At 42.2% G+C, this 27,514-nt stretch overlaps 1 protein-coding gene across 1 annotated transcript in view; it reads right to left on the bottom strand.

Annotated features, from left to right (window-relative positions):
• LOC122789801 (X-linked interleukin-1 receptor accessory protein-like 2) overlaps nucleotides 1-27,514 on the bottom strand; it is a 1,631,279-nt gene that overhangs the window by 512,135 nt on the left and 1,091,630 nt on the right. Inside the window, exon 4 of the mRNA XM_044057243.1 lies at nucleotides 19,246-19,391. Within this exon, the coding sequence (XP_043913178.1) occupies nucleotides 19,246-19,391 (146 nt within the window). The remainder of the gene's footprint in view (nucleotides 1-19,245; nucleotides 19,392-27,514) is intronic.

Raw genomic sequence — 27,514 nt, 5'->3', positions numbered from 1 at the left:
TGCTCTTCACTTTTTCCCTTAGAACTGTTCAAACTCTCAAAGTAATCACTCTATTCTCTTTCTAAAGCCCTGCACTTGCTCAGCTCTTATAAAGAAACACTAACTAACTAAAGCACTACACCCTCCTTGACTTCTAATAAATATTAGGCTCCCGATTGGTCCTTCCTGATCAAGTGAAAAATCAGTTCCCTTCCCTAATCTGATCAGTAAAAAACCAGTTCCCTATACTAATCTGGTATGTCCAAGGGTCAGTTTCAAGGTTACTCTCCAGTCCAGCTGGTGAATCTGGGAATTTTGAGGCAATGTTACAATTGCCTTATGTACACAGACAACCTTCTCCTCCTTCCAACAAACTCTAATACATGTGAGAGATGCAGTTAAACAGCCAAACTGGACGCAGAGCTCTCTCAACCCAAGACTGGCACAGTCAGTCAAGAGGAGAAGGTAACCACCCACACCACAAATCCAGTCTCACACAGACCTATTGCATCTGCATACCCAACACATAAACACACAAAAACATATTCGGAGGCTCTAAATAAAAATCTGCCTAAACAGCAAAGACCTCCTAAGCAGATATCCAAGCAACAGCCACCCCTCAACAATACCCACGAATCACATATCTCGCAAAACCCCACTTGGCATTCCTGAGAACACTGGAGAATATGAAGGTCTCTCCAAACACTATGTTATTGGGTGACTTCAACTGCCCAAGCATTGACTGGGAAAACTACTCAAGCCCAAACACCCTCACCCAATGGTTCCTTGAATTTATAAACTCTAACGCAATGGAACAACTCGTCACCAATCCCACAAGAGGGAACAACATATTGGACCTGGTCATCACCAACATGAGGACTCTATGTTCCACACCAGAGGTAAACACCTCATTGGTAAGATCAGACCATAAACAAATTTCCATGGACATTCATATCCCATCCCCACCCCCAGTCAAGGAAATCACTGTAAAGAATTTCTCAAACGCCAACTTTGCACTTCTCAAGACTGAGGTGGAATCCTTCAAAGCCCCTGGGCCAGAGGATAATACAGCCCAAGCTGCAGAATCCTTTACAAATGCATTCTATGAGCACCTGCAGGAATGCATGGATCGTGCTATCCCAAATAAAACCAAGACTCACTCCTCCAAAAACAGGTGACCAGTCTGGTGGACCCCGGCCATAAATAAGCTATACAACAGAAGGAGGAAGCTACTACATGACAGAGCAAAATCCCAAAAAGGGAAGGCATCTCTGATCAGTATTAGCAAGAAACTTCGATCCCTCATAAAATCATCAAAGGCTAGCTTCGAAAGAAAAATTGCCCTAGACACTAAAGATAATCACAAGGCCTTCTTTAGTTATGTCAGGAACATGGGCGGAAACTCCCAGATATGCTCTGAATTGTTGCATAACGGTACAAAATATACCAAACCTACAGACATAGCCAACATCCTGGTAGACAGATTCAGCGCAAACTTCTCCCCCCTTCCCCCCCAAAGGAGCAAATGCCTATCCCAACTGAATGTAACCTCCCTGACATCACAGATGCACAGGTGAAAGCTGCCCTCTCCAAAGCAAAAAACACAGCATCTATGGGACCAGATGGTGTCCCAGCCTGTGTCTTACATGAGCTCCAAGAAGAACTGAACCCTCACATTAAGTCACTGTTCAAACTTAGCCTTACTACAGGATACGTACCCAAAGAATGGCGTACAGCTACAGTGGTCCAACTCCACAAAGGTGGTGCCACAACGGACCCCGGAAACTATCGCCTCATAAGCCTGACTAGTCTGGTCTGTAAAGCTATGGAGTGTATTATCATGGAACTCATAAACAAAGACATTGGGAGCCTCCAGACACTGGACCCTACTCAATTCGGCTTTGTTAAGGGCAGATCTTGCCTCTTAAACCTAGTTGATTTCTTTGAAACAGTTACCAAAGCCATAGATGAGGGCAAGGTAGTCCACACAGCCTACCTGGACCTCGCAAAAGCCTTTGACACAAAACATCCGAATTACATCATTTTCTGTTCATGAGTATAAAACCAGGATGTTGGGAGGCATCCTGGTTTTCTGAGGAAGTTCACGATAATAATAAAGTGAAAGAAAGCGCTAAAATTTATCTGGCTTTGTGGCTGCTTTCATTCTTCTTACAGTCGCTAATATTTTGGTTGAGTAAGAGTTTTGTTCGGGGTGCCGAAGTGTCTTTCAGTCTGTTTCCTTCGACACAATACCCCACTCGGGCATCATAAATAAGCTTACCAACTTAAATATCACCCCCTATATCACAAGATGGGTTGCAAACTGGCTCAGAGATAGAACCCACATGGTCAGAATCGCAGGTGTCATGTCCGAATCCAAACCAGTTACAAGTGGCGTCCCACAGGGCTCAGTTCTGGGACCTCTCTTGTTCGGTATATACTTCTCTGAGGTTCAGGCTAACACGGGGGGATTATGGCTGACAAAGTTCGCAGAGGACTGCAAACTGGGGGCCATAATCGAATCTCCAGCTGACACAAGCATCCTCCAAAAGGGTCTCACAGAGACGGATGCTTGGTGCCAGAGCCACGGCCTCAAGCTAAATGCTAAAAAGTGCATAGTCATCCCCTTTGGGAAAAACAAGATGCCCACAAATTACCACATAGGTGGCAATCCATTAAGTATGGAAGAAGTAATTAGAGATTTGGGGACCAACGTAGATAGTAATCTCTCCTTTGATAATCACATTGCCAAAGTGGTTAGAAAGACCTTCTATATAGCCCACCTTATCACGAAAGGGTTCACATCTAGATCAAGAGAGGTCATTGTGCCCCTCTACTCGTCACTCATCAGGCCCATAATTGAATACAATGCCCCTTTTGGGATGTACCTTACCCGACACCTGCAGCAACTGGAGAGACCCCAAAAGTACCTCACCAAGAGGATCATGGGCTACAAACAGATGTCCTACGCAGCTTGACTAAAGAAACTCCAGCTCTACTCATTTGCTTACCGCCTACTCAGAGGCGATCTATGCCTGACGTACAAAGCCATGTCAAACCCAGAATTAATGGACATGCTCCACCTCAAAAAATCCAAGTCCCTTAGAGCTACACGCTCCAGGGACCTAAACCTCAGCACAAAAATAAATAGGACATGCTGGAGGGACCGATTCATTTCCCAGAGGCTCGCCTCACTCTGGAATAGAATCCCAATTCATGTTAGACATAGCCCCTCGCTGACCCTCTTCAAGCGAAATCTGGATGCGTGGATGGGAAATCGCAAATTCACCCCTGGGATCTCTTCTGTGTCCCTGCTAGACAGAGGCACAGTAAACTAATCTTAAAAGGGTACCTTCTGTGACCTACTTTACAGAGGCACAGTAAACTAATCTTAAAAGGGTACCTTCTGTGACCTACTTTACAGAGGCACAGTAGGCTAATCTAATAGGGAGGCGGAAGCCAAATACACTCTGGCTAGGCTTATACATGCCCTAGGGCAGATAGCCTAGTATCTACCTATGAACCTGACTTAACCATGCTTAATTGGCAGTTTTCTGTGTTTTGCTGTGGTTCAGTATGCTAGCCTGTACCTTGGGGAATGCTGCCTCCTACTCATTTTGTGAGTGCTAAATGATGCCACTAGACAGCATTGAAATTTGTTGTTTGGTTGTGCTGTGAGCCCTTAGCCATAGTTTCTCTACAGTACTGACTTTACTCTAAGAACTGTCCTCTTTGCACCTACTGTTGTGGTTTTTGCTTTTTATGCCCTTCTGCTGTTCTGCTCTTTGCTGACTGGATTGTTTAACCTGACTGGCAACATTCCCCTGAGGGCATGGCAGTCAACGGTACCCTGCACTGTTGATTACTCAACTGAAAGACGTCCTGCTGGCTTTTGTTTTATATGATCACACAATCACATTAGTTAACAAGGTAAGCAAGTCAGGATTCCGTTTGTGGCTTAATACTCACCCCCAAATGTACCTCCCTCTTCCAATGGATATTTGTGCAATCTTTCAGGTTCTTTTTGAAAAACCTGAGGGTGTTACTGTCTTTAACATGTAAAGGCAATCTGCCCCAGAGACAGGGTAACAGCTGAGTTATAATTCTGTCACTTAAATGTGTTTTATGTTTTTGTGGAAAGTTAGGTCCTTAGCTTTAGTGTTTGTGGAGCTTTCTGTCTTATGGAGGTACAAGAAATCCAGTAGGGTAGGGTATTTGATCTCCTTGTAGAATCCAATAACAGGCAGAGTAGAGGGATGGGGCTTTAAGCCTGTCTTGGTAGCTACTGTTTTTTTTTTTAGACTAATAGTCTTTTTAGTTAGGAAGTACTGGGGCCTTTCTAGCTGAATGATATTGGCTGCATCTGGCTAGGTACATGCTGAATGGGGCATTGTACTCAATATCATCTAATTAAGGCTGAGTACAGTGGGATGATAACTTGTTTGGGCCTGGATGAGATGCCCTTAGAAATTAGTTGAGTTACATAGAAGGACTTCCTGACGACTGCTGCTACATGGTGGCCAGAGGAAAGGGAGTTGTTAAACTAAGAGCCAAGACCTGAGACTACTTTGCCAGTCTGAAGTGGGGTACTGGCTATACTGCAAGTTTTACATGAGGGATGTTCACCAAACATGGTAATACTGCACTTTCAGTTTAATGCCTTTATCTGAATACCAATGGTTGGCAAGGATCGGTTCTTGCTGTAGTAATTTTGCTTCGCGGGAGTGAATGAGAGCACCTAGCTCAAAGTCATTGACAGATATGTTTGGCCATAGGTCTGGGTTTACAGTACAGAGATCAGAAAAGTATACGTGAGAATGAGGGGTCCCAGCAGTGTGTTGAGTTATTCCACTACTTACTGTCTTACATTTTGGTGTGGAACCTGCTACCTTAATTATGCAGGTTCTCTCTCAGTCAAAGTGCAAGCTATCTAACCACATAAGGGTCTACCTTGAGGTCTTTATCTTATTTACAGTACCAGCATGTGGTATAACATCAAAGCCTTGGTCAGGTCTAGATGTGCAGTATGGACTGAAAAACCTCTATCTACTGCCTTTGCAAATTTTTGAAGAAATGCATTCAACCAAGTTATAATGACCTACCCTTGACAAAAGTAAACTTCTGTGTGCCCATTTGTATAAGGTTTTCAGTGCTGCAGTTCATGAAGATTCCATATGACAACTATAAATATCCCACTCTTCTCTGACATTACATACTGTTTCTAAAACCACATATTTCACTCCATCACTCACAAAATGATTGCTGGTGTAAAACATGATAGAAGATTGTTTTTTTTTTCATTTACAAATTCAGATTAACAAAATCAGTTTTGCGTAATGAAAATGATTGTAGGTATGCATTTCCCTTTTTCCAAATTGTACCCCTTCTCTAGACTGTTTAAAAATGTCATTATGGCTCAACAAGGAAAAACTAGACAATGATTTGAAAACAGTAAAAATGACTGTAATTGTGAACTGCTTGGCATGATTACACTGGGTTGTGGGATGAATCTGCATCCTCTACTGGTCTGAATCCAGCATGAGAGTGACTATGGTAATTCCCTTAAAATCACAGACTTACTGATCATAATGTTGTCTCTCTATCTAGGTGCCATTGACTCGGGTTCGAGTCCTAGTGACTTGATGAATTAAAAAGCCGAAAAGAAGTCGGTTCTGTGCTAGTCCGGTGAGGTCCTTCAGTTGTTGTCAACATGTCCAGCCATCTGGATGCAGGTCACCTTCTTCACCTGGATCCTTTCATTTTCCCAAACATAATGTCCTTCTCAAGTGATTTCTCTCTTCTTATGATATGACCAAAATAAGTCAGTCGTGACTTCATCATTTGGGCTTCAAGTGACACAGCCGGTTTGAACTCTTCCAAAAAAGATTTGTTAGCTCTTCTGGCAGTCCATGGCATGCATAGAATCCTTCTCCAGCACCAAAGTTCAAATGAGTCAATCTTCTTTCTGTCCCATTTCTGTAGTGTCCAGCTTTCTCATCTGTAATTGACAACTGAAAAACAAGTGCATGGACAAGTCTGGTCTTTGTTTTGTGTGTTATTTCCTTGCTTCTGAATACTTTGTTGAGAACCTCCATTGTAGAGTGACCAAATAAGTATTTCTTCCTTGCTAGTTGCTTCCATGTTTACAAAAGAGCCCAGGAAAATAAAATTCTTTACAACTTCTGTTCTGTCAATCTTCAAGCTCAAAATCTTCATCATTTTCAGTGTTCATAATCTTCATCTAGTTTATGTTCAGTGCTAATCCCATGTTATGACTTTCAGATTTGACTTTTCTCAGCAGATACAGCATATCTTCTTTGCTGCTGGTGATGAGTGTTGTATCATCTGCATAGTGCAGGCTGTTTATAATTTGGCCGCCAACCTTAACACCGATGTTCTCTTCTTCCAAATTTCCTTTTTTGAAGATGGTTTCACCATAAAGTTTGAACAGGTAAGGTGACAAAATGCATCCTTGCCTGACACCACGTTTTATTGGAAAGCAATCATTGTTGCCATATTCAATTCTCACTCTAGCAACTTCTTGATTTTCATAAAGGCTCTTTATCAGCTGAGTTATATGTTTGGGTATTCCCATGTGCACTAGAGTTCTTCATAGTTTATCATGAGCCATACAGTCAAAAGCTTTGCTGTAGTTGATGGCTTTTGGTATTCTTTGCTCTTCTCCAATATCCATATAACATTGGCAATAATGTTTGTTGTTCCTCGATCTTTTCTGAAACCAGCCTGAACTTCAGGTAGTTCTTGCTCAACGTATGATTATAGCCTTTGTTTTATTATTTTCAGCAGTATTTTGGGGTCTATATTGCAAGCGCGAATGCTTAGGTTGTCGAATACGGCATGATCGACACCAATAAAGCGAACCGCGAGTACACCGAACAACAGAAATTAGAAGTTATGTACCTACCATAACGTTCCATGTTGGTTGTCTTCTCTTGCCTTCTTTCTTGCTGGATGGGTTCGGAGCCGATCCTCGGCTCCGACTCGGCACTTGCTAAGCTCGAGAGTCACTTTTACCAGCTCGAGGCAGCCCCATATCCCATGATGCAAGGCAGTAAATACCCAGATCTCGTTTGGTACCTAGAGGGAAAACTACCTAGCATAAAAACTTTCCACTAAGGAAAGAAGAGCAATTAGCCTAAAAAGGCTGTAAGGGGAAACCAGATAACTAAAACTAGAACTAACTGGTGCCCAAAGAAGCAGTCCTCCAGAGACAAGGGAGATCAAGGTCTGTCCAGGCAAGGGGGCAGGAGGGAGGGTCGCAAGAAAGAAGGAGAGAGAAGACAACCAACATGGAACGTTATGGTAGGTACATAACTTCTAAATGTTAGGTTGTCAATCTCGCCTTCATTCTTGCTGGATGGGACCGCGTCCCTAGCACCTCTATCCTGGGTGGCTCATTGGAACAGACTCTTGAGAACCGTAGAACCAAAACTGGCTCTATCTCTGGAGGCCAAATCCAATTTGTAATGAGAAACAAAGGTATGAGGAGTGGCCCAAGTGGCTGCTGCACAAATAGTATCTAAGGGTAGTCTAGCCTGAAAGGCTGTAGAAGTGGCTAAGCCTCTAGTGGAGTGTGCCTTTGGTTTTGAGCACAGCTGTTTGCCCCTAAGTTGATAGATTTCAGAAATGGTGGAAGATAGCCATCTAGATAAGGTCACTTTGGAAACAGGGAGGCCTTTCTTATTTTCAGCATAGGAAAGAAAGAGCTGATCAGACTTTCTGAATTGTTTTGTTCTGTCCAAATAGTATCTGAGTTGGCGGTGAACATCAAGATAATGTAATTTTTGTTCCAATCTGTTGGAATAATTGGGAAAAAATACAGGGAGATCAATAGATTGGTTTAAATTTGTTTTTGAAGCAACCTTGGGCAAAAAGGATGGATTAGTTCTCAAGGATACTCTGTCCTTGTGGAAGACCAAATATGGGGGATGAACAGAAAGGGCATGAAGTTCTGACACTTTTCTAGCCGAGGTAATAGCGACAAGGAAGAGTGTCTTCCATGAAAGAAACTTTAGTGAGCATGAAGCAGCTGGCTCAAAGGGAGGAAGAATTAAGGATATCAGCACTAGATTTAGGTCCCATTGAGGAGGAGGACTCCTGACAGGAGGTTTGAGGAGAAAAACTCCTTTTAGAAAGGCTCTACAAAGCTTGTGGGACATAATGTTGTGATCTGCAAAACCGACATGAAAGTTCGAGATCGCAGCCAACTGAACTTTGACCGTGGAAGATGAAGAACCCGAGTGAAAGATTTCCGCTAGAAAATCCAAAACTGCATGAACAGGGGCAGTAAAGGGATCTATGTTCCTTAATTCCGCCTAAAGGGAGAAGCGTTTCCACTTGCTAGTGTAAATCCTTCTAGTAGAGGATTTAAGGGAAGCCACTATGATATCCCTAACAGGGTTAGAGATCATAGGAAGCCTGGCTAAGGAAGGAAGTGGAGCAACCAAGCTGTGAGGTTGAGAAAAGGAATGGACCGATGCAGCTGACCCGATTGGTGGATCAGAAGATCTGGCACTGGGTCCAGATGCCAGGGCTGCGCCAAAAGGTAACGATGGAGGAACGGAAACTAAATTTGTCGAGGCCAATACGGGGCAATGAGAATCATTTTGGCTCTCAAAACGGTAGCTTTCTGGAGTACCTGTGGTGTCAATGGAAAGGGAGGAAAGGCATAAAGAAGTCCCTGGGGCCAATCTTGGGTAAGAGCGTCTCTAGGGGGATGGCTCGGAAGTGGGAAGAGAGAGAAGAAGGCTGGGCATTTGCTGTTTTGGGGAGTAGCAAAAAGATCGCAACATGGGCGGCCCCACTTCTGAAAAATCTCCTCCACTATAGATTGTTTGAGAGACCACTCGTGAGGCATGAGTATAGCTCTGCTCAATCTGTCCGCTAAAATGTTGGTTTTCCCATGGATATGCGTTGCTACCAGAAACCGATGAGAGGAGATCGCCCATTGCCAAAGTCTGAGAGCCTCTCGACATAAGGGGTAGGATTTGGTTCCGCCCTGCTTGTTGATGTACCACACTACGGACATGTTGTCCGTGTGAACTGCAATTGTTCCCAAGGGAAGAAAGTCGTTGAGGGCTTGCAATGTTAAAAGCACTGCTCTCATCTCTAGGACATTTATGTGCAGGTGGTATTCGAACGGTTGCCACATCCCATGAACCATCCTGCCCTGATAATGACCCCCCCACCCGATCAGGGAGGCGTCCGTAGTGACTGTGGCTACCGGGGCCGGGAAAACAAAGGGTCTGCCCTGATGAACCTGGGGAGAAGAAATCCACCAGGATAGGTGGTTTTTGCAAATTTGTGTCACCAGAATTTGGTGACGCATGGGAAGTTGTTGGTAGGACCATTGGGTGAACAACAACCATTGAAGGAGACACATATAAAAGCGGGCCAAAGGAAGAAGAGTAATGACAGCTGCCATGAGGCCCAATACTTTTAGGACCAGTCTGGCTTGCACCTTTTTGCTGGCAAGGATGATCCACACATGGTTTTGGATATCTAGGATTCTCTGGCTTGAGAGGTTTGCTGACATCCGAACAGTGTCCAAATTTGGCCTATAAAAGTAATAGACTGGTGGGGCAATAAGGAGGATTTTTCGTAGTTGATCAAAATTCCTAACTGAGTGCAGAGATTTAGGGTGCAATCCCTGGCTTGGAGAAGTTGATGCCTGGTGGTGGCTGAGAGGAGCCAGTCGTCGAGATACGGAAAGACCTGGAATCCTTGACGTCTCAGGTGAGCCGCGACCACTGCCATACATTTGGTGAACACTCTGGGGGCTGTAGTGAGACCAAAGGGCAGGGCTCTGAATTGAAAATGACTGGACCCCAGCCGAAAGCGGAGAAACCGTCTGGAGCGTCTGTGGATTTTTATGTGATAGTACGCATCCTGAAGGTCTATTGAGCACATCCAGTTGTCTTTGCCCAGGAAGGGCAAAATCGATTGAAGTGTGACCATCTGAAATCTTGTCTTTTTCACAGACTTGTTGAGCCTGCTGAGGTCCAATATTGGTCTCCAATCTCCCGTTTTTTTGGGAACCAAAAAGAACCTTGAGTAGATTCCGGGCTCTGGATGGTCTGTTGGAACTGGTTGAATGGCCCTTTTGTGTAGAAGCTTTGATACTTCTAATTTTGTGATTTCCCTTAGACCGGGTGGAACATCTGGAAGGGAATTTTTGTGAGAGAAGGGACTTTCCTCGAAAGGAATCTTGTAACCCTCGGATATGATCGACTGTACCCATTTGTCTTGTGAAAGGGAAAGCCAGGCTTCTGGGTACAGCGATAATCTTCCCCCAACTGCCTCCAAGGATGGACAGTAGGGCAACACCTCAGGGATGCTGGAAGGGCTTGTCAGAGAGAGGCTCTCTGCTTCCCTGGTTTTGCGGACCCCCTCTGCCTCTAGGGCGGCGTCTGTTATTATTACCCCCTCTGCCCCTAGGGGTAAACTGACCATGTGTGTCCGGCGTGACTCCCTGAGATTTATGGAACCACATCTTTCCACCCTTCTGTCCTTTAGGGTAAGGCCTAGAAGGGGTGGAAAAACTGACTCCTACGGCAGAAAGAGTCTTGCCGTCTTGCTCACACCTGGTCAACGTATCCTTCACCTGAGGACCAAACAAAGTTGATCCATCGAAGGGACAGTTTGTGAAGGACGCCTTAAAGGGATCTGCAAAATTACAGAGCCGCATCCAGGACTGACGTCTAAGAGCCACTCCTGTCCCTGCAGCTCTACTCGCTCCATCTGCTGCATACGAAATCAGCCGCATGGAGGAGTTGGTTATGGAGTTAAGGATTCCTAGCTGGGAAGCAATCTTGTCCTGAGCCCCTGCAGCTGTAGGATCCTGTACTACTTCACCTAATTGTTTAAGGATGTCCCTTTGAAGTCTGGTGAAGTGACATAAATAATTCAGCGAACGCATGGCAAAGGTCGCTGAGGAAAACATCCGCTTACCATACCTGTCCATGGTCCTAGATTCCTTGTTAGGAGGAGGGACTGGTACGGAAGGATCTGCAAGTTCCTTCTTGGTGGCAGCCGCCACCACCATGGCATCAACAGGGACACCTTTTGTAAGAAATTGTTTCTCGGAAGGGGCTGTAATAAATTTAGAAGGCCTCCTGGGAACTGGTTCTATGGAATCAGGAGATGCCCACGCCTTCTGAGCTATCACCTCCATGAGGGGGTCAAAAGGCGGAGACACCCAGGAGGTGGAGGGTCGAGATCCGAATGCCTCTAGGTATACCGACTCATCCTCGGAGGGATTTATGGAAGGCCAGTTTCCCCTCTGTTTTAGGAGTTCTAGGATGTCTGAAAAAGAGACATCCTCAGAGGGGGATCTAGGGGACCCCTCCGACTCATCTAAGTCGGTATCTGAAGTAGTAGACTCGGGGGAGTCTAGGTGCTTCCTCTTACAGGTCCTCTTATGCGGAGGATCTCCTGACAGATCAGGAGAATCCTCGGAAGAGGGGGTTCTTCCCAGTGGGGAAACCTGAGGCGGTGGATCTCTCGGTCCGGGAGCAAGAGAGTGAGAAGAGACATCTACAGGCACCGTAGAGGGAGGAGCTAAGGGGATAGACTGCTGACTGAGCCCAGGGGCCAGCACACTCCTCATCACCTCGAAGGCTCCCCTCCCAGGGAGATCCGAAAGACCCCACTCCGAAGAAACAGGGACTCCCGGGCCCACCGAAAGGAAGGCTCCGAGGCAGATGTCGGGGCCGAGCTCACCAAGGCCGAAGCCCCGAGGAGAAGAGCAGGGTCGACAAGGGTCCGATGCCACCCACCCCCTCAGAGCAGACCAGGAAAGCCCGACCACTGGATCCCTCCAAGGAAGGTCTCGAGGAGGATATAAGAGTAGAAGCTGAGGGAGCAGAAAGGGGAGGTATCTGCCCCGCATCGATAGCAGTGACTATTCCCATAGACTCCGGCTCCGAGCTCTGGGGGAGAGTCGAAGGAGGAACTTGAAGAGGGTGTGGACTAATAGTCATCTGTTGAGATGGACTATGAAGCATTTGGGCTAGTGCCTGTGATTTTAACAATCTGCTTACCACTCTCTCCAAATCATGGTCTGAGAGCCTGGAAGACCTAGATGATCGGCTCCGATGGCTCCGCTCCGAAAGAAGAGGAGAGGCCGGAGCCGACAGTATCGGCTCCAAAGAGGGAGACCTGGACCGCTTCCTCGATGGAACCATCGGAGCCGAAGAACCCTCGGTTCCAGACGGAGCCGACAACTTCTCGGCTCCAAGTCTAGTCAAGGATGTATCGGCTCCGACCGGAGCCGATACAGGCAAGGAAATAATGGTATCGGAGCCGGTCGGCACCGATACCGAAGCCTTAGTCACATGGTGATCGGAGCCGGTCGGAGCCGACACCAATGTGGCAGTTAAAGTATCGGCACCGATAGCCATCGGTGCCGAAGATTTAGCCAAAATAAGATCGGCTCCAGCCGGAGCCGATCTCAACTCCAAAGGAGACGGAGCCAAGGCCGGAGGCTTAGAAGCAGAAGCCTGGGCCTTGGAGGTCTTAGAGGGCTTGCCCGACGCAGACTTGGTCGGGGAACCCTCCGGTTTTAAAAGTCCTCTCAAAATTAATTTATTTCTCCTTTCCTGCAGGACTCTCTGGCTGAAAGAGTGACAAATAGCACAGGAGTCCTGCAGGTGGAGAGGTCCCAGGCAGTAGATACAAGAAGTGTGACCGTCTGTCAGAGACATCTTCTGACAGCACGAGTCACACTTCTTGAAGCCTGAGACCCTCTGTTCTTTGGACATAGTGCTATCCACAAAACACACAACTCACACAGTCCCAGAATCAGAAATATTTAACTTAAAAGCGTAAAAAATAAACCCACACACACACCCTGACAGGAAGGGATGGGAGGGAATGAGGGCCCGACTAAATAAAAAGAACTAGGGAAAAAGTAAAACTAGCTAAAGACCGTACAACTATCTAAAAGTGACAAAAAATCTAATAAATGAGAGAAAATTTAGGAATGGGGTGACTAAAATGTGTATAATAAAACACTTACCAAGAGCTGGTAAAAGGAATACCTCATCAGCGAAGCGGCAAACGAGATCTGGGTATTTACCGCCTTGCATCATGGGATATGGGGCTGCCTCGAGCTGGTAAAAGTGACTCTCGAGCTTAGCAAGTGCTGAGTCGGAGCCGAGGATCGGCTCCGAACCCATTCAGCAAGAATGAAGGCGAGATTGACAACCTAACATCTGCAAAATTCGAAATCCCGATTCGGCACAGTTGGCCCTTCTGCGGTATAGCTCCGTAAGATAAGTGTGCGATAGTTACGGACCTTAGGGTTAGGGTGCGGGTTAAGGTATGTGCATAGATATTAATGTATGTAAGGGTTAGAATTAGGGTTTTGTTAAATTTATGTGTGTGGATTATTTATTTTGTTTGGGTATAGCTTATTAAGGTAAGTGTGCGATAGTTACGGCCCTTAGGGTTAGGGTGCTGGTTAAGGTAAGTGCATAGATAGTAATGTATGTAAGGGTTAGTGTAGGTTTAGAAGTAGGGTTTAGGTTAGTGTATGTATGTGGTTTATTTATTTTCTTTGGGTGGGTAGTATGTAGTGAGCGGTGTAGTGGGAAGCATGTTTTGTTTTCATTACTGGGTGGAACGGTGTTGGCCAAACAAAACAATTTGGTGATGAGTATTTCCGCATTTTAAGGTTTCAGTGAACTGTGCATTTGTTTAATAGGTGTCGATTATGCTGTATTCGACAACCTAAGCGTTCACGCTTATAATATAGACTCGTATTTTGCTGGTGTGTGGAACTAATGCAACTGTTCTGTAGTTGTTGCAATTCTTAGCGTTGCCTTTCTTCAGTATAGGTATGAACAATGATCTTCTCCAGTCAGATCATAATGTTAGATATAGAAAAAAGGTATCTTTTGTAATTCCTTTGATGATTGTTTTACAGAAGACTGGGTAGGTCCAGCTGATGTAACAGAATTTTTGATGTCTTTTATTTTTTAAATGACAATAAACTTCTGTGAGATCAGAGTTATTTATAATACAGTGGGATGTGCAGGAAAGTGTTTCATTCTATGAGGTGTGTGTGTGTGTGTGTGTGTGTGTGTGTGTGTGTGTGTGTGTGTGTGTGTGTGTGTGTGTGTGTGTGTGTGTGCGCCCGCTCGTGTATGTCTGTTTAGAAGACATACTCTCCCCACCTCCCCAATTCCACACTGTTTAACTTTTATACTTAGAAATGTCCTAATAATGTAGTAGGGTTTCATGAATTAGAAAAATCCTTTACTATATAGTATATCTGTTCAGCATTTGTTTTGCTTTGCGTGGGATCTTTTACTATTCCTTTAAATTCTTTACTCGCATGACCATGGCTTACAAAATATATACAATATTGTTATTTTTCTTTTGAAAATTGTAAAACGGGATTAGTTTCTGGTCTATTTTTGCATTCTAATGCAACTCTTCTTTGCTATAGGGTAGGATTCTGAGGCAAGTAATCATTAGAGTAAACTATTATATGGGCATAATAACCTTGATGAGGAAAAATGCAGAGAGCAGTTATCATGTATGGTTTCTGAGAAGATAGATGGATTACTTCAAATAATTGATAATAAAGCCTCAAATGTACAGAGATTTAATGTATACACACATATCAGAAAATATCTACCTTACCAGCTATAAAATCAAATGCAGACAAACTATAAAATCATGGTAGTGTTGTTCTGTTCTTATGACCACAGATGTTGTTCTTTTCCTAAAAGGCTCAGTATCCACCCATCCACAATCCCTTTTCCCATTTTTTTTTAAATGTTTTTGCCCATGGGGTCGGGGTATCACTTCAGCAGTGACAACTACCTACAGCCAAGGTTCACAGCACCAGGTGGCTAGCCCTGCTGCAGTAGTTCTTTCATACTACATACTCACATGCACACTTGGACCTATGCCCAGTTTAGAGTATCTGGCCCAACTACTGCATGTCTTTGGAATGCGGAAGGAAACCTGGAGCACTCGGAGAAAACTCATATGAAAACATGGAAGACATGCAGACTCCACTTAAATAGGTTGTTCTGTAGGGAAATGCAATACACATTTTATCATTACATGCTTAAATGGAGACCTTTAGGACACTAGACAATATAGCTTAGAAACAGCACTTTCAATTGAATTGTTTGATAAACCCAAGCCCAATGTGGTCTTGTCTGCTCTAAAATGGAATGAAATTTGTTGCTGCTTTTGGGGAATTCATTATTTTGCAGAATTCATACTGTAAGGTAGAAGAGCAATGAATCGTAACTTAAGAAGCAAAACTAACACATTTAAAAGTAATCCTGCAATTTCTGAGAGCTTGTTTTATAGAATGCATTATAGTCCTGTAATTCTCCAAATTACAAGCTCTGGTAATCATAGCTGTTAACCTGCAGACAATGAAATTAGGAACAAAGACCTGCCGAAAAGTAGGTGCATCCTGGCAAAAAATCTGGACATCTAATTAGTATAACATTTGAATACCAAATAGCACATAACTCTTCCTTCTTCCACTAGGAATGTGGCAAAGTACTAACAAACACATTTAAAAACAGAGAATGACAAAAATTATTTAAAATATAAGCACATTATCAGAGACAATGTAATTAAAATCTGTAGACTTTAATGAACTGTATTGCAAAATTCCACCACACAAGGTAATTTATTTTTGCTTCTGAAAAAGGTGGCTCTCTTCCTTTAAATTCTTAGCAATGCTAAAATTTTGCTCGTGTAGTGTGGTTATCTGAGTACTAGACAGCTTCAAAAATCATGTGTGATGGAGGGGATTCAAAAAAATTATGTGAAGGTCTAAATGAAGCCTGAAAATGGGGACATACCTCCAAAACAGGTACTTCATGTGTAGGGATAAATCATGCCTGAAAACTGGTATGTTTTTCCAAAGTAGGGAGAGTTGAGAGGTCTGCTGGCAATCACTGCATTGTGTAACAGGCATGAAAAAGAGACAAAAGTAAAGCGTCAAACCAAATACCAGGTAAAGGCCAGATGTCCTTCATGGATGCATCTGCAGTCATAACAACTGGGTTGTCCTGTCGTCAGGCAGCCCTTCAGTCGAAACTGTACTTTCCAACACCTGATAGCATCGCACTACCTGAGAAACGTTCCAGTGAAAAATAATACCAAATAGAGTCAAGCTTATCACCATTAACATACGTTTAAAACAAGACAATCATGCAAAGGTACATACTTTTTAAAAAATGCAGCACATACCAGCTCCCAGCAAAGAACAAAACCATAATAATAATAATAATAATACTAACAAAAATAAGAACAAAACAGAAAGCTATCAGAATATCACAGTAAAGAAAACAGCCATCACACTGTAGCTCTAAAGGCATTACATCACTACAGTTCATGAGCCTAAACATGTAGGCAAATTCACTACTTTTGACCCAGAATGCTGCACAGCAAAAAGTGCTGGACTCACATCGTAGAAACACTGCATACTAATCAATGGACTTATTTTAAAAGGGTAGTAAAAGTCCTTATTAAATCATACTACTGAATAATATCAATGTAGTTCTTTAAACGCTGTGCTTATGCTTCCAAACTGGTGAAAAGACAACTTATTAAGCACCTTTCTGATGTCAGAAAAGTGCTTAACAAATTTTTAAGTACCCCCCCCCCAGCAGTGTTAAGCATTTGTCTCAGACTTAACAGTGTTCAGCAGCCATAGAAGAAGAGTATCTGGAAGCTGTTAAACCGTGTTTTTTTTTTATCTAACGTTTGTGTTATATTGGAGCTGGTAAATCACCATACAGTGCAAAGAATTATGATTTTTTTCGAATCATAACCTGAGAAGTTATTTTGTCTCCACATGGATGCCAAGATTCACTTCCCGAGCTTCACTCCAGAGGTGAATTTCTTGACATCCATGTTTTCAACAGACTACATCCAGATTATGATCAGAGACTCAGAGATTATAATCCTCTATATGCAGACCAGGGATGAATCAAGATTTACACATCACTATGATATACCTATACAAATGCATTTATTTAGGAGTAATTTGTTAAATGACCCAGGCAAGAAGGGTAAATAAAATATTTATTAATAATATAATGTGCCCAATCAATGCACATATTTTTGGAAGGTGGAAGGAAATGGAAGAGCATGCAGACTCCACAAAGACAGTGACCAGAAGTCAGGACTGAACCTAGGATGCTACAACTGTGAGGCAGGAATCTTACTACTGAGCCTCTGTCCTGCCTATTTACCTTGCTTTTTGGTCTCATTTGTTAACTACAACACATTCATGGATACTTCCAGATTCGCCCTCAGGGAGTGAATGTTACATTAATACTACACATTAGTACTGCTACACCCTCTTTATTTTTAAACTTTTTCAAAAACAATGATCATACACATATTATAACTACACTAGACTAGAATCTAGTCTAAAGAAAAGTTTGGAATAATGAAAGTCTGTTAGTAACTTGCAGTCACAAGTCACTTTTTTAATTGCCTAAATTATGGTGTCTGGTTTGTATTAATGGCTAGACAATGACAAGAATTGAGAAAGGGTTGCCATGAGAGGTAAACCCTAAAATGAATGGCCAACCACTCACTGATGCCCTTTCTGATTTAGAGACAGGCTTATCACAGTGATTTTACATGTTCAGTAGTTACCACGATGGGCTGTCTTCAGGGCCATGCTACATGCTAATGAGGCACTCCTGGGGAGTGGCTAATGCTAATTATCTATGTGCTAGCCCATAATGTCTGTGAAAACTGTGAAAAGGGAGTTATGCAATAGAACCATTTAGAGAATATCTTTGCTGTATAAATTATCATGGTCACAATACAGTGTTCCCCAATATTTTCAATGGGGGGGCCTGCCTTAAAGGCACTTTTAGGGAGGATGAAGTAGAGAAGTAATGTTAACATGTTTAAGTGTGTGTGTGTGTGCATGTTTGCAGAGGTATTAGTGGTCTGAGATGACTGAATGTCCGAGTTTAGGTGTGAGTATGGGTCTGCTAGGGTGTTCATAACAGAAGGGTTAGTTAGAGGATGTGTACTGTAGGGGTGTGTGTGTGTGTGTGTGTGTGTGTGTGTGTGTGTGTGTGTGTATATATACATATGTGGCAGCATGTCTGCATGTTTGCAGAGGTATTAGTGGTCTCAGATGACTGAATGTCTGAGTGTAGGTGTAAGTATGTGTCTACTAGGGTGGTCACAATAGAGGGGTTAGTTGGGGGATATGTAGAGTAGGGGGTGTGTGTGTGTGTGTGTCAGTGAGTGTGATCAAGTGATGGGGAATGTGTATGTCCTGTACGACGAGTGTCCATTGTATATATACACACTCTCACAACATGTACAGCGAGTGCCCATGTTGTGAGTGTGTGTATGTATCTGTCAGATGACTGAATGTCCGAGTGTAGGTGTAAGTATGTGTCTACTAGGGTGGTCACAATAGAGGGGTTAGTTGGGGGAATGCTGCTACTCCCTCACTTGCAGCATGCTACACGAATGCTGCAAGTGAGGGAGGGAGGAAGCATGAGGGAGGTGGCTCTGCCAATGCAATGCAAAGCGTGGGTCGCCAGTGGTAATTACCACTGAAAAGTGTTGTTCAGCATTAGCGGTAACTACACCCAGTTCAGAGACATGCAACAATGAGGTCTTAAAAAGTGCAGTTAACCATGTCTCTGAAATGGATTTTATGTAACTGTGTAAACTGCATCTTGCAGAGACTGCAGTTTACATGACCATAAGGGATTCTTTCTGAATCCCAGGGTATATCTATTTCATTCGCAATATGGACCTTAGCTTTAGTAAATTAGCTACTGATTTTGGTACTGTAGCCTGAACTAGAAAATAAATGCATTCAGTATTTCTTTTACTATGCCTTACATGAATATAAAAAATTTGCAGTGAGCAATGCCACGCCATACTGAATTTTACATTGTTATACTCCTAACTGCTTTTAGTGAGCCATATACAAACAACACCGTTATTACTTATTTCACTCCTGCTTGTTCTTAACATCTTTAAGCAAATACAGTAGAAAGCACTAAGGGAAGATAAGAGATGTACAAATGTTTTATGTATTTTAATAAATAAAAGTGATCTTTGTACTTTCATTGCATAAAAGCAAATGTGTATTTCAACTGTTAGCTAAGAATATTTTATAACAATAATTAAATGTGAATAAATATTAGCTAGTCTTGGCTTTTAAATAATGCTTGTATCTGCATTTATATATTGTGTTATTTTAAAGATGTTTACCTTTTCTCCGCAGAAGAACACTAGCATGCCTCCGTCCGTTTCGATTCTCCACAAAACAGGTGTAATTTCCAAGGTCTGATTCCAACACAGAATCAAATATTATTAATAATTCCAGCTCTTTCTCTCCAAGACGCTCTTTAATTAATCTACAACAAATCAAATATGTTTCTTTAATACATTAAACCGATTTGTTTCAAAACACAGAAATAACAAGCAGTAAAAAGCAAATGGACCTAGAAATGATATTTTATAAAAGAACAATTTTAATGGCAGCCAAAGTCTTTCTGATGCAATTTAACATCCTCTTGGAAAATAAGGAAATATAACTTCCTGCAACATAGTGCCAAGTACTGTGTTTACCTACTTAAAAAATCCCTTGAAATGAAAAACCATGCAAGCAACAGACAGCTGCTAAGAATATAAATAAAGTTTAGTACAAGACTGAGGGAACCACAGCCATAAAGTTACACAACTGATGGCAATCTCTTAACAGGTACCAGACTAAATCATTTATATGTTGATTTCACACACAGACGATATCCAAACTGAAATGTTGAGGCTCTAACAGATATTAGTAGCTGTTACAGTGCCGTGCTTTGTTGTTTTATACTTTATAATTCCTGTACCTGTCAAGTGCAACACTTTGTTTTATGAATTCATATTAACTTATGCACAGTGTCTCACAACAGACAATTTTTCCTCAGAGAATATGCATTAATGAACACAATGACATTGCATTAATCTTGTACTAGAAGTTTAAACAAACTATGTATCTGCCAAAAATTAGAAACTTAAACAGATTATGCATTTATACTGAAGAGTATATACAAATTACTATTATAAGATAATGGCTCGTTGCCATTCAAAAATGTGCATGCTAATTGGAAAATCCAACCAGCGTGCCCATTGTAAATCAAGCATATACCAATAGAAAAATATCTGGCCGCTAAAGTACCACTGAGTGACCAGACTTTTCTGTTGGCATATGTTTACAGGACAGAGCAGAATACAAGAAAAATCATATACATTCTGCAACACTAAAGAAACACAAAACTTACCTGATTTTCCTTATTTCTGCATTGCACAGGTTCATGTCTCAACAGACTCTTGTATTACTCAAATGTAAAGATTTTCACACAATGTCCAGATTTTTGCCTTAGGTTTTTTTTTTTTTATCTTTTTCTCTAGCAAGCCACTGCAGACTGAAGTCATTAAAAACTGACAGACATTAGATTTGTACGCTTCATATCCTTCAGAAAATGCATGCTAACACAAAACTTCTTATTGCAGTAACTTTCTAAGTTTATAACAGCAAATCTGTTCCTATTTTTGGAAACTTTATTTCCCCAATTATATTGGGATTTCTCTAGGTTTTTGCACTGAGCCCATAATGGCAGGGAGAGGGGAAAAAATGCAACAGAGAAAAGCCGTTGCTTTTCCTGAACAGCAGTGTGCAAGCTTAACTCCCGTACACAAGTGCAGTACATCAACAAACGCGAAGGAATGCGGAGGAAGAAAGATAAGCAACTTCTTTCTTAAATAGTGTCAGTGTATAATAGCAATAACACATGAGTGGCTGTGGGTACACATGATTAACCCACAACTGGGGTGGTTTAATCCTTTGATACCCAAAATTAGTCACGGGTTACTGCTTAAGTATTACATGTGGTACTGTGCACCCAGGTTTACCAGTAAGCATTATAAAACTACAGCATTTTTTTGAAAGGGACTTGTATTTCCATCCTGCTCAAATAATAAATGCTTGTACCACAAGATCAACATTTCTTAATACCATTTACTTTTTTGCTTGATATATTTGAGAACTGAAATGGAAACATACTGTGGTTGCACACCTCAGGGTAGTTTTATTTGTCCTGGGCTTCACTGGAAGAGGAACTTAGCAGCTTAGTTTATTAGCAGCCTGAAGGGAGTGAAGAAGCCAAAGCAAGAGTGCTTTCAGGGAGGTGGGCCAGAGAGAGAAGAGTTCTGTTAGACCAAGCACACAGGCACAAAAAGGCAGGACACAAGATAGTATTCATAGTGGTTTAGTGAATGTGTAAAGGTGATCTGTGCTGTTTGTGAACAAGTGCAACTAAGGCGCTATTCATACAGGTTATCTACGTGAACAAGTAATGGCCACACATAAATTTAAGCAAATTAACTAATAATGAGATACTAATAAGAAATGATGAAAAACACCTTATACTAATAAGTCCTTCTCCCACCTGTTAGCTATTCATAGTCATATTTTGACATGTTTCCACCCTGTGCACAGATTCATTACAAACTGTGGAAACACATCTTTTCTGCTTTGTAATCGATGAAGATCCTGTCACTTGCTGCTAGCTTTGCTGTTTGCTGATGTGAGCTGCTTCTCTTGGACAAGCCAAAACTGCTAGAACCCAGCTGCACATGCTGACCAAGAAGGCAGAGGTATAGATAGAGAATAACTAATCATAATTTCAGGAAATCCTTCATAGGTTTAGAGTGGACAGAGACATTCTTAAAGGGCCTTAAGTAAGCATTTATGGTCCCCAACGGGCACTGGGGGGGGGCTGCATGTCCTTCCTTTCCCTGTGGGCACTAAGGTATGTATAGCCATCACTATACTTGCCACAGGGACTTTCCATTGACAGAATGGGGACAGATTGGGCATGTCACAGGCAGCCACCTCAAGGATACTTCAGCAGTTCCTGGATGCACTCTGGGCATGTGTGGATCAGCACACATAGCTCTCAACTGTCCAGATTTTCTCAGAGTGTCCAGATTTTTGACTCATATATTAGGTTTGTTTCACATAAAACTGTAGTTTTCAGGCAAATCACTGACAAATCATTGAGGACCGAAGTTAGAAAATAATGGCAAACATTTGATTTTTAGATTTCATATCCTTCAGAAAATTCATGCTAATGTAAAACATGTTATTCCCTAACTTTCTATGTTTGTAAGAACAAATTTAAAAAGTGTCCCTATGTTTGAGCCTTTGTCCCCCCATTATTTGTGGCTTTCTCCAGATTTCTTGCTTTAAGAGGTTGACAGGTATGTCAGCAAATCTATTTCCCCGTGTCACCTCAGGACTAGGCCTGGACTACGAGTGCCTGTTACGAGCAGGCATGTTTCCAGTGTGATAGATTGCACCCATGCTGCAATTAGGGCTCCATCTAGTCCACAGGGGGATCAGTACAGCAATAGAAAGGGCTACCATTCTATCAGCTACTAGGTAGTGAGTGATGCATGATGGTGCATCACCAACATGTCTGTCCAGCACTGGAGAGTGCCCATGATTCCAATATCTGGCACACAACCTCACCCTATTGTCTCCACCAGGATGATAGCATGACCAGTGGTCATCTTGTTGGTATGTGTACAACATTTTTTTAACATTTAAGTAGTCATAATAAAATGTACTGCTTAATACTAAACCGCTTTTTCTTGAGGATTTAATAACTGAATTTTATTTACTGTGGCAAGGAAATATAAAAGTATTCCTTTAAAAAAATGTATGTGACAAAGCAGTTTGGTTAAACTAAACTTACCAATAATAGCAGTTCCATGTCTAAAGTCTTTTTGATGGGAAGGCAAAAAGTGTGCTGCTTAGAACAAATTAACATGATACTACTAAAAACTGTAAATAAAGTATGCAGAAACTATAACGGAGATGCATGCAAAGGTTGCAGAAAATACACCCCCCCAAAAAAATTGTCAAAAATTGGAAAGAAGTCATGCTGTCCTTTGAGTTCAACTTGCATTGAAGAAGAAATGCTTATAAGCCCGGACTGAGTAAATACAACGAATATATGAAGTTTGGTGCTTTGCTGCTTTCCCGCTTAATAACTGAAAGCATATAACAAAACTCGGTAGAAATATGTACAGGAATAAGCACACATATCAAACAAATACAAGAATAACTCTAGATCTTTGCAGATGGATTTAAATACAAGTAAAATTCACCTAAACAGCCAAAATTGAACCAGAGAAGTAAAACATTGCAGAAGCAAGAGAAACAATGGTCCAAAACAGTAGTTTATTATAAAACAACAAACAAAGCTTTTGAGTTAAACTCTTCTTCATTATAGTGTTAAAACAGACAAGCTGCAGTCCATCAATATGTATCACATGCCAGCCAATAAAAACAACACAGTTCATCACATGGTATAAAAGCCAACAATCTTAAAATCAAACTTGACTAATTCATATAACAAAGCAACAATTTGAAGTTAAGTCACATAAGAGTGTTTATCTTTTAATAGTGGTTTTAAACTATTAGTGACACTTAGTCCTTGTGGGTGGTCATCCCAAAAATAATTTATGCATTTATATTCCTCTATTTCTGTTTTATTAGCAAGGTCTCCACCTCTATTTCCTAGTGTGACTTGTGATAAAACAAGAAATTTAAAGCTATGCTGCACATAATTCATCATTATATGCTTTGTCAAGGCATTAGTTGGTACACTTCTAATATCAGAGAGATGTGAGGAAATTCTTTCTTTTAATTTTTGGTTGGTCTTTCCAATATAGAATGCCTCACAGGCTATACACAGTTTGCTAAACAGACCACATCCTGGGTATTACATGTTGCATACTCTGTAAAGAAAAAAATGTTTATAATTATGTAGATGTATAAGTTCATTAGATGTATTTATATATCTACAGAAATTACAACTATAACATGGGACAGTAGATCTTAAACAGTCCTTTCCTGCTATTTTAGGTTTACCTTCAGTGAAGTCTTTGTAACATAGAAACTGCTTTGGATTCCTTTCTCTTTTATAGATGAAATGAGGTCTTTCTCCTATAATTTTACTTAACTCAGTATTAGATTTAAGTATAGTCCAATACTTCTGTATTAGATATCTTTGACCAAGTCTCGCTGTAATCGAATGACGTGTGCCATGTAGTTCAGCACCTTTACCGAGAAGGTCGCTGAAGCATACACCCGCTTCCCAAAACAGTCCAACATTCTTGATTCACGATCAGGAGGGTGGACTGTGGAGCTCTCCTGTGTGAGCTCCTTCTTGGTGGCAGCTGCCACAACCATAGCATCCACTGGGGACCCCTTATTTCAGCATGTCCTGCCTAATGGGGAACTCAAGACCTTGTCTGGATGCTTGAGGATAGGCTCCACAGTGTCTGGTTCCTTCTATGCCCTAGATGTTATAAGATCCACTAAAGGATCCACAAGAGGGGACATCCAAGAGGTAGATGGGCCCATGCTGAATGCCTCCAGGAACACTGACTCGTCTGAGTTCAGTTTTGGAGCAGACCATCAACCCCTCTGGTGGAGGAGTTCCATGATGTCTCCAAAGGAGAAATCCTCGGGGGGGGGGGTGACCTTGGGGAACTTTCCTCCTCCTCCAAGTCAGTATCTTCGGTGAGGGACTCTGGTGGAGAGTCCAAGTGCCTCCTTTTACACATATGTTTGCGAGGTACCTCCTCAGTGGGACTCTCTGGAAAGGATTCACATACTTCCTGTTGTGGGGCAGCCTCCTGAGGCAGGATGGACACAGGCTGTCCGTGAGACGGCAAGATGGTCGAGACTGCACCCAAAGCCAAGGGGGTCTGGACAGAGTCCAAGGATGAGACGGTCAAGGGTCTAGAAACTGAGAGAACCCTCTCCACCACATCAAAGGCCAAAGGGGAACGAACCTCCTGGGAGATACTGGTGGGGGCCGACCCCCTCTGACCCGACAGTGGACTCAGAGCTGAGGCTCTAGGAGCCGAGATGCGGAGAGGGATACTGCACTCCGAAATGCTCGGAGCTGACAGCACCCCCTTGGATCCATCCCCAAGACTATGGCTCCGAGAGCTCACATCTGAACCCGTTGGATCCCAACATGCTCAAGGCAACTTCTTGAGTTGAGGTACATGGGACCATCAGCGCCGACCCCTCGATCCCGAAGGTCCTTGGATCCAGGGACTCCAAAACCAAAGGTCAGATTGGAGGAGGAGGAGTTACAGGTGTAAAGAAAGGTTATGAGCTACCCCCTCCAGAGGGAGAGGGTGCCGGCATCTTGCCCATCTCTGCTTCACTCAAGCTCTGGGTAGCTTGCAAAGAAGAAGCCACGAAACAGGTCTAGAAAGCCAGTGGGGAGAGGACCTGACTGAGGACCAGACAAAGCTTCCTCTGGCTCGGGGGAAAATCTGGGAGATTTTAGCTGAGGAGACCCAGGCTTAGTTGGAGACCTTACCTTCGGTGGCAGACCAGCCTGAACCAATCGGTCAGGGGCCCTTCTTGGCCTTTTCTCCCTCCCTGGACCTCTTGGTGGGAGTTTGAGTCCCAGATGCTGGGAAGGAGGATGAAGATGCAGCTGCTGCTGTTCCCACGAGAAGCAAAGGAGAAACTACTGTCCTCGAGGAGGGAAGTAGCCCCTTCAGAATCAGTTTGTCCTTCAGTGCTCTGGGGTTGAACCCAGCAAAGATAGGACAGGAGGTCTGAAGGTGCACTGCTCCCAGACACACCACACACAGAGTATGGCCATCTGCTGGGGAAAGGTTATGGCCACACTCTGTGCATTTACAGAAACCTGATTTAGGGGCTTCAAACATCCCTAAAAGAAACAGGCCCAACATACACACACTCAAGATAGGAAAGACTGAAAGGAGAAGCTGACAAGTAAACTTTTTTTTTTTTGCACTGATGACCTCGCGAAATAGCTCTCAACCCTCCATTTCCAAAATGAGGAACACTAGCCCTCATAATGTGGAACAAATGGGCAAAATGTGGAACACATACTAATGGCTTACTAACAACGTCAACTAGGAAGGTCATAGGATGGTTAAACTATGCTGGTTTTACTTATAAAGAAGATCTTTTAGTGAATTAATATGATTTATTTCTATTTACCATGGATTTCACTTAAAAAATTCTTAACACTGAATGTGTTACAGACCCTTTCAATGTGGAACTTTGAGGAACATAAACTTTTTTAAGACCCCAAATGAGGTACATTCCTCATAATGAGGTACACTTGAGAGGTAAAGGAAGAAATTAGAGAAAGAAATACCAAAAAATTATCAGATTTTACTTGCAAAAAAACTCCCAACTATGCTAAAAGCTCGGACCACACTTGTTACTTCACTAGCGGCAAACGAGATCTGAAGGGAGGAAGGAGATATGAGGCATTATGGGTAAGGGGAGGAGCTGGGAGCTCAGATCAGTAGCTGGAAAATGCGGCTGTGTCAGATCCGATTTGAATCCGAAACCCACAGGCTGAAGATCAAATGAAGTCAACTACTTCTGATCACTAGGTTGTAATATCTTATTCATTTCTGCTCCCAGACACAGTTCACATGCAGCAGAATAAGTAACTAGCTGGACAGAGCTAGGTATAAATGTAGTATTCCAATAATATTCCTATAATGTAATAAATATATAAATAGTTTATGAAGGGTTAGATGTTTCACACAATATGGCTGCTGCGCTACATGGAGCTGTAAACTGGGTATAGCAATAATATGGCACTTCACTAATGCTGAGCCTTTGTGCAAAAAATAACAAAAATAGACAGCGCGGGTTGGACGAACCAGACTTATTACACTAAAATAAATTAAAGCAAGTTTAAGTGCTTTTGTTCAAAACCACAATGAACTTCACCAGAAACAAAGGTAGAAACAAGCCAAAGTCACTTATATAAACTTTTGAAAGATAGCACCAAAACATTCTTAAAGTGATACACCATAAACAGATAAATAGCCTCCAGCACATTAAAAGCATAAAAAAGTTACTGCTGCAACACCATAAAATTAACATTATGTTCCAAATAAATGTTTTTTGTGCAAAAAAAAAAATTAACGGTCAGAAAACTGATTTTATTTATTTTTGTTAAATAATTCTAAGCTTTACTAATGATGTTTACACAAAGATTATGGTCCAATAGGCATGTGTCATACTAGGTTTCATCTTTCTTCATAGAAACACAGTACTGTAAAATAATGTAATGCTGACATTGAGTAATACGGTACATCTGTGCCATCTCCATTACTGTAAAATAAAAGCCATGGACATCTGCTTATGCCAATGACCTACATTACTGAAGATTGTCCATAAGTCCTGAAGCTGCTTTTATAATGAAGTTCAGTAGTGAAGGCATATACACAGCTCCAGAACTGAGATAATCTAAGTAGTGATGTGTGGGTCAGTGCACAGAAAAAAGGCATAAGTACTATATGACACTGTTCCTCATGGTCCATACTCTAAGTTATAGAAGCTCACCTGAGTTACTCTAATTCCACAACACTGATATATTGTTAATGCTGTGTGGTCTGTATG

Source organism: Protopterus annectens, chromosome 15.part0 (genome assembly GCF_019279795.1).
Source record: "Protopterus annectens isolate FY-2018-M chromosome 15.part0, PAN1.0, whole genome shotgun sequence".
In the NCBI taxonomy this organism is placed as follows: domain Eukaryota; kingdom Metazoa; phylum Chordata; order Ceratodontiformes; family Protopteridae; genus Protopterus; species Protopterus annectens.
Note: the sequence above shows the minus strand (reverse complement) of the source record. Positions and strands in the feature narration are given on the sequence as shown.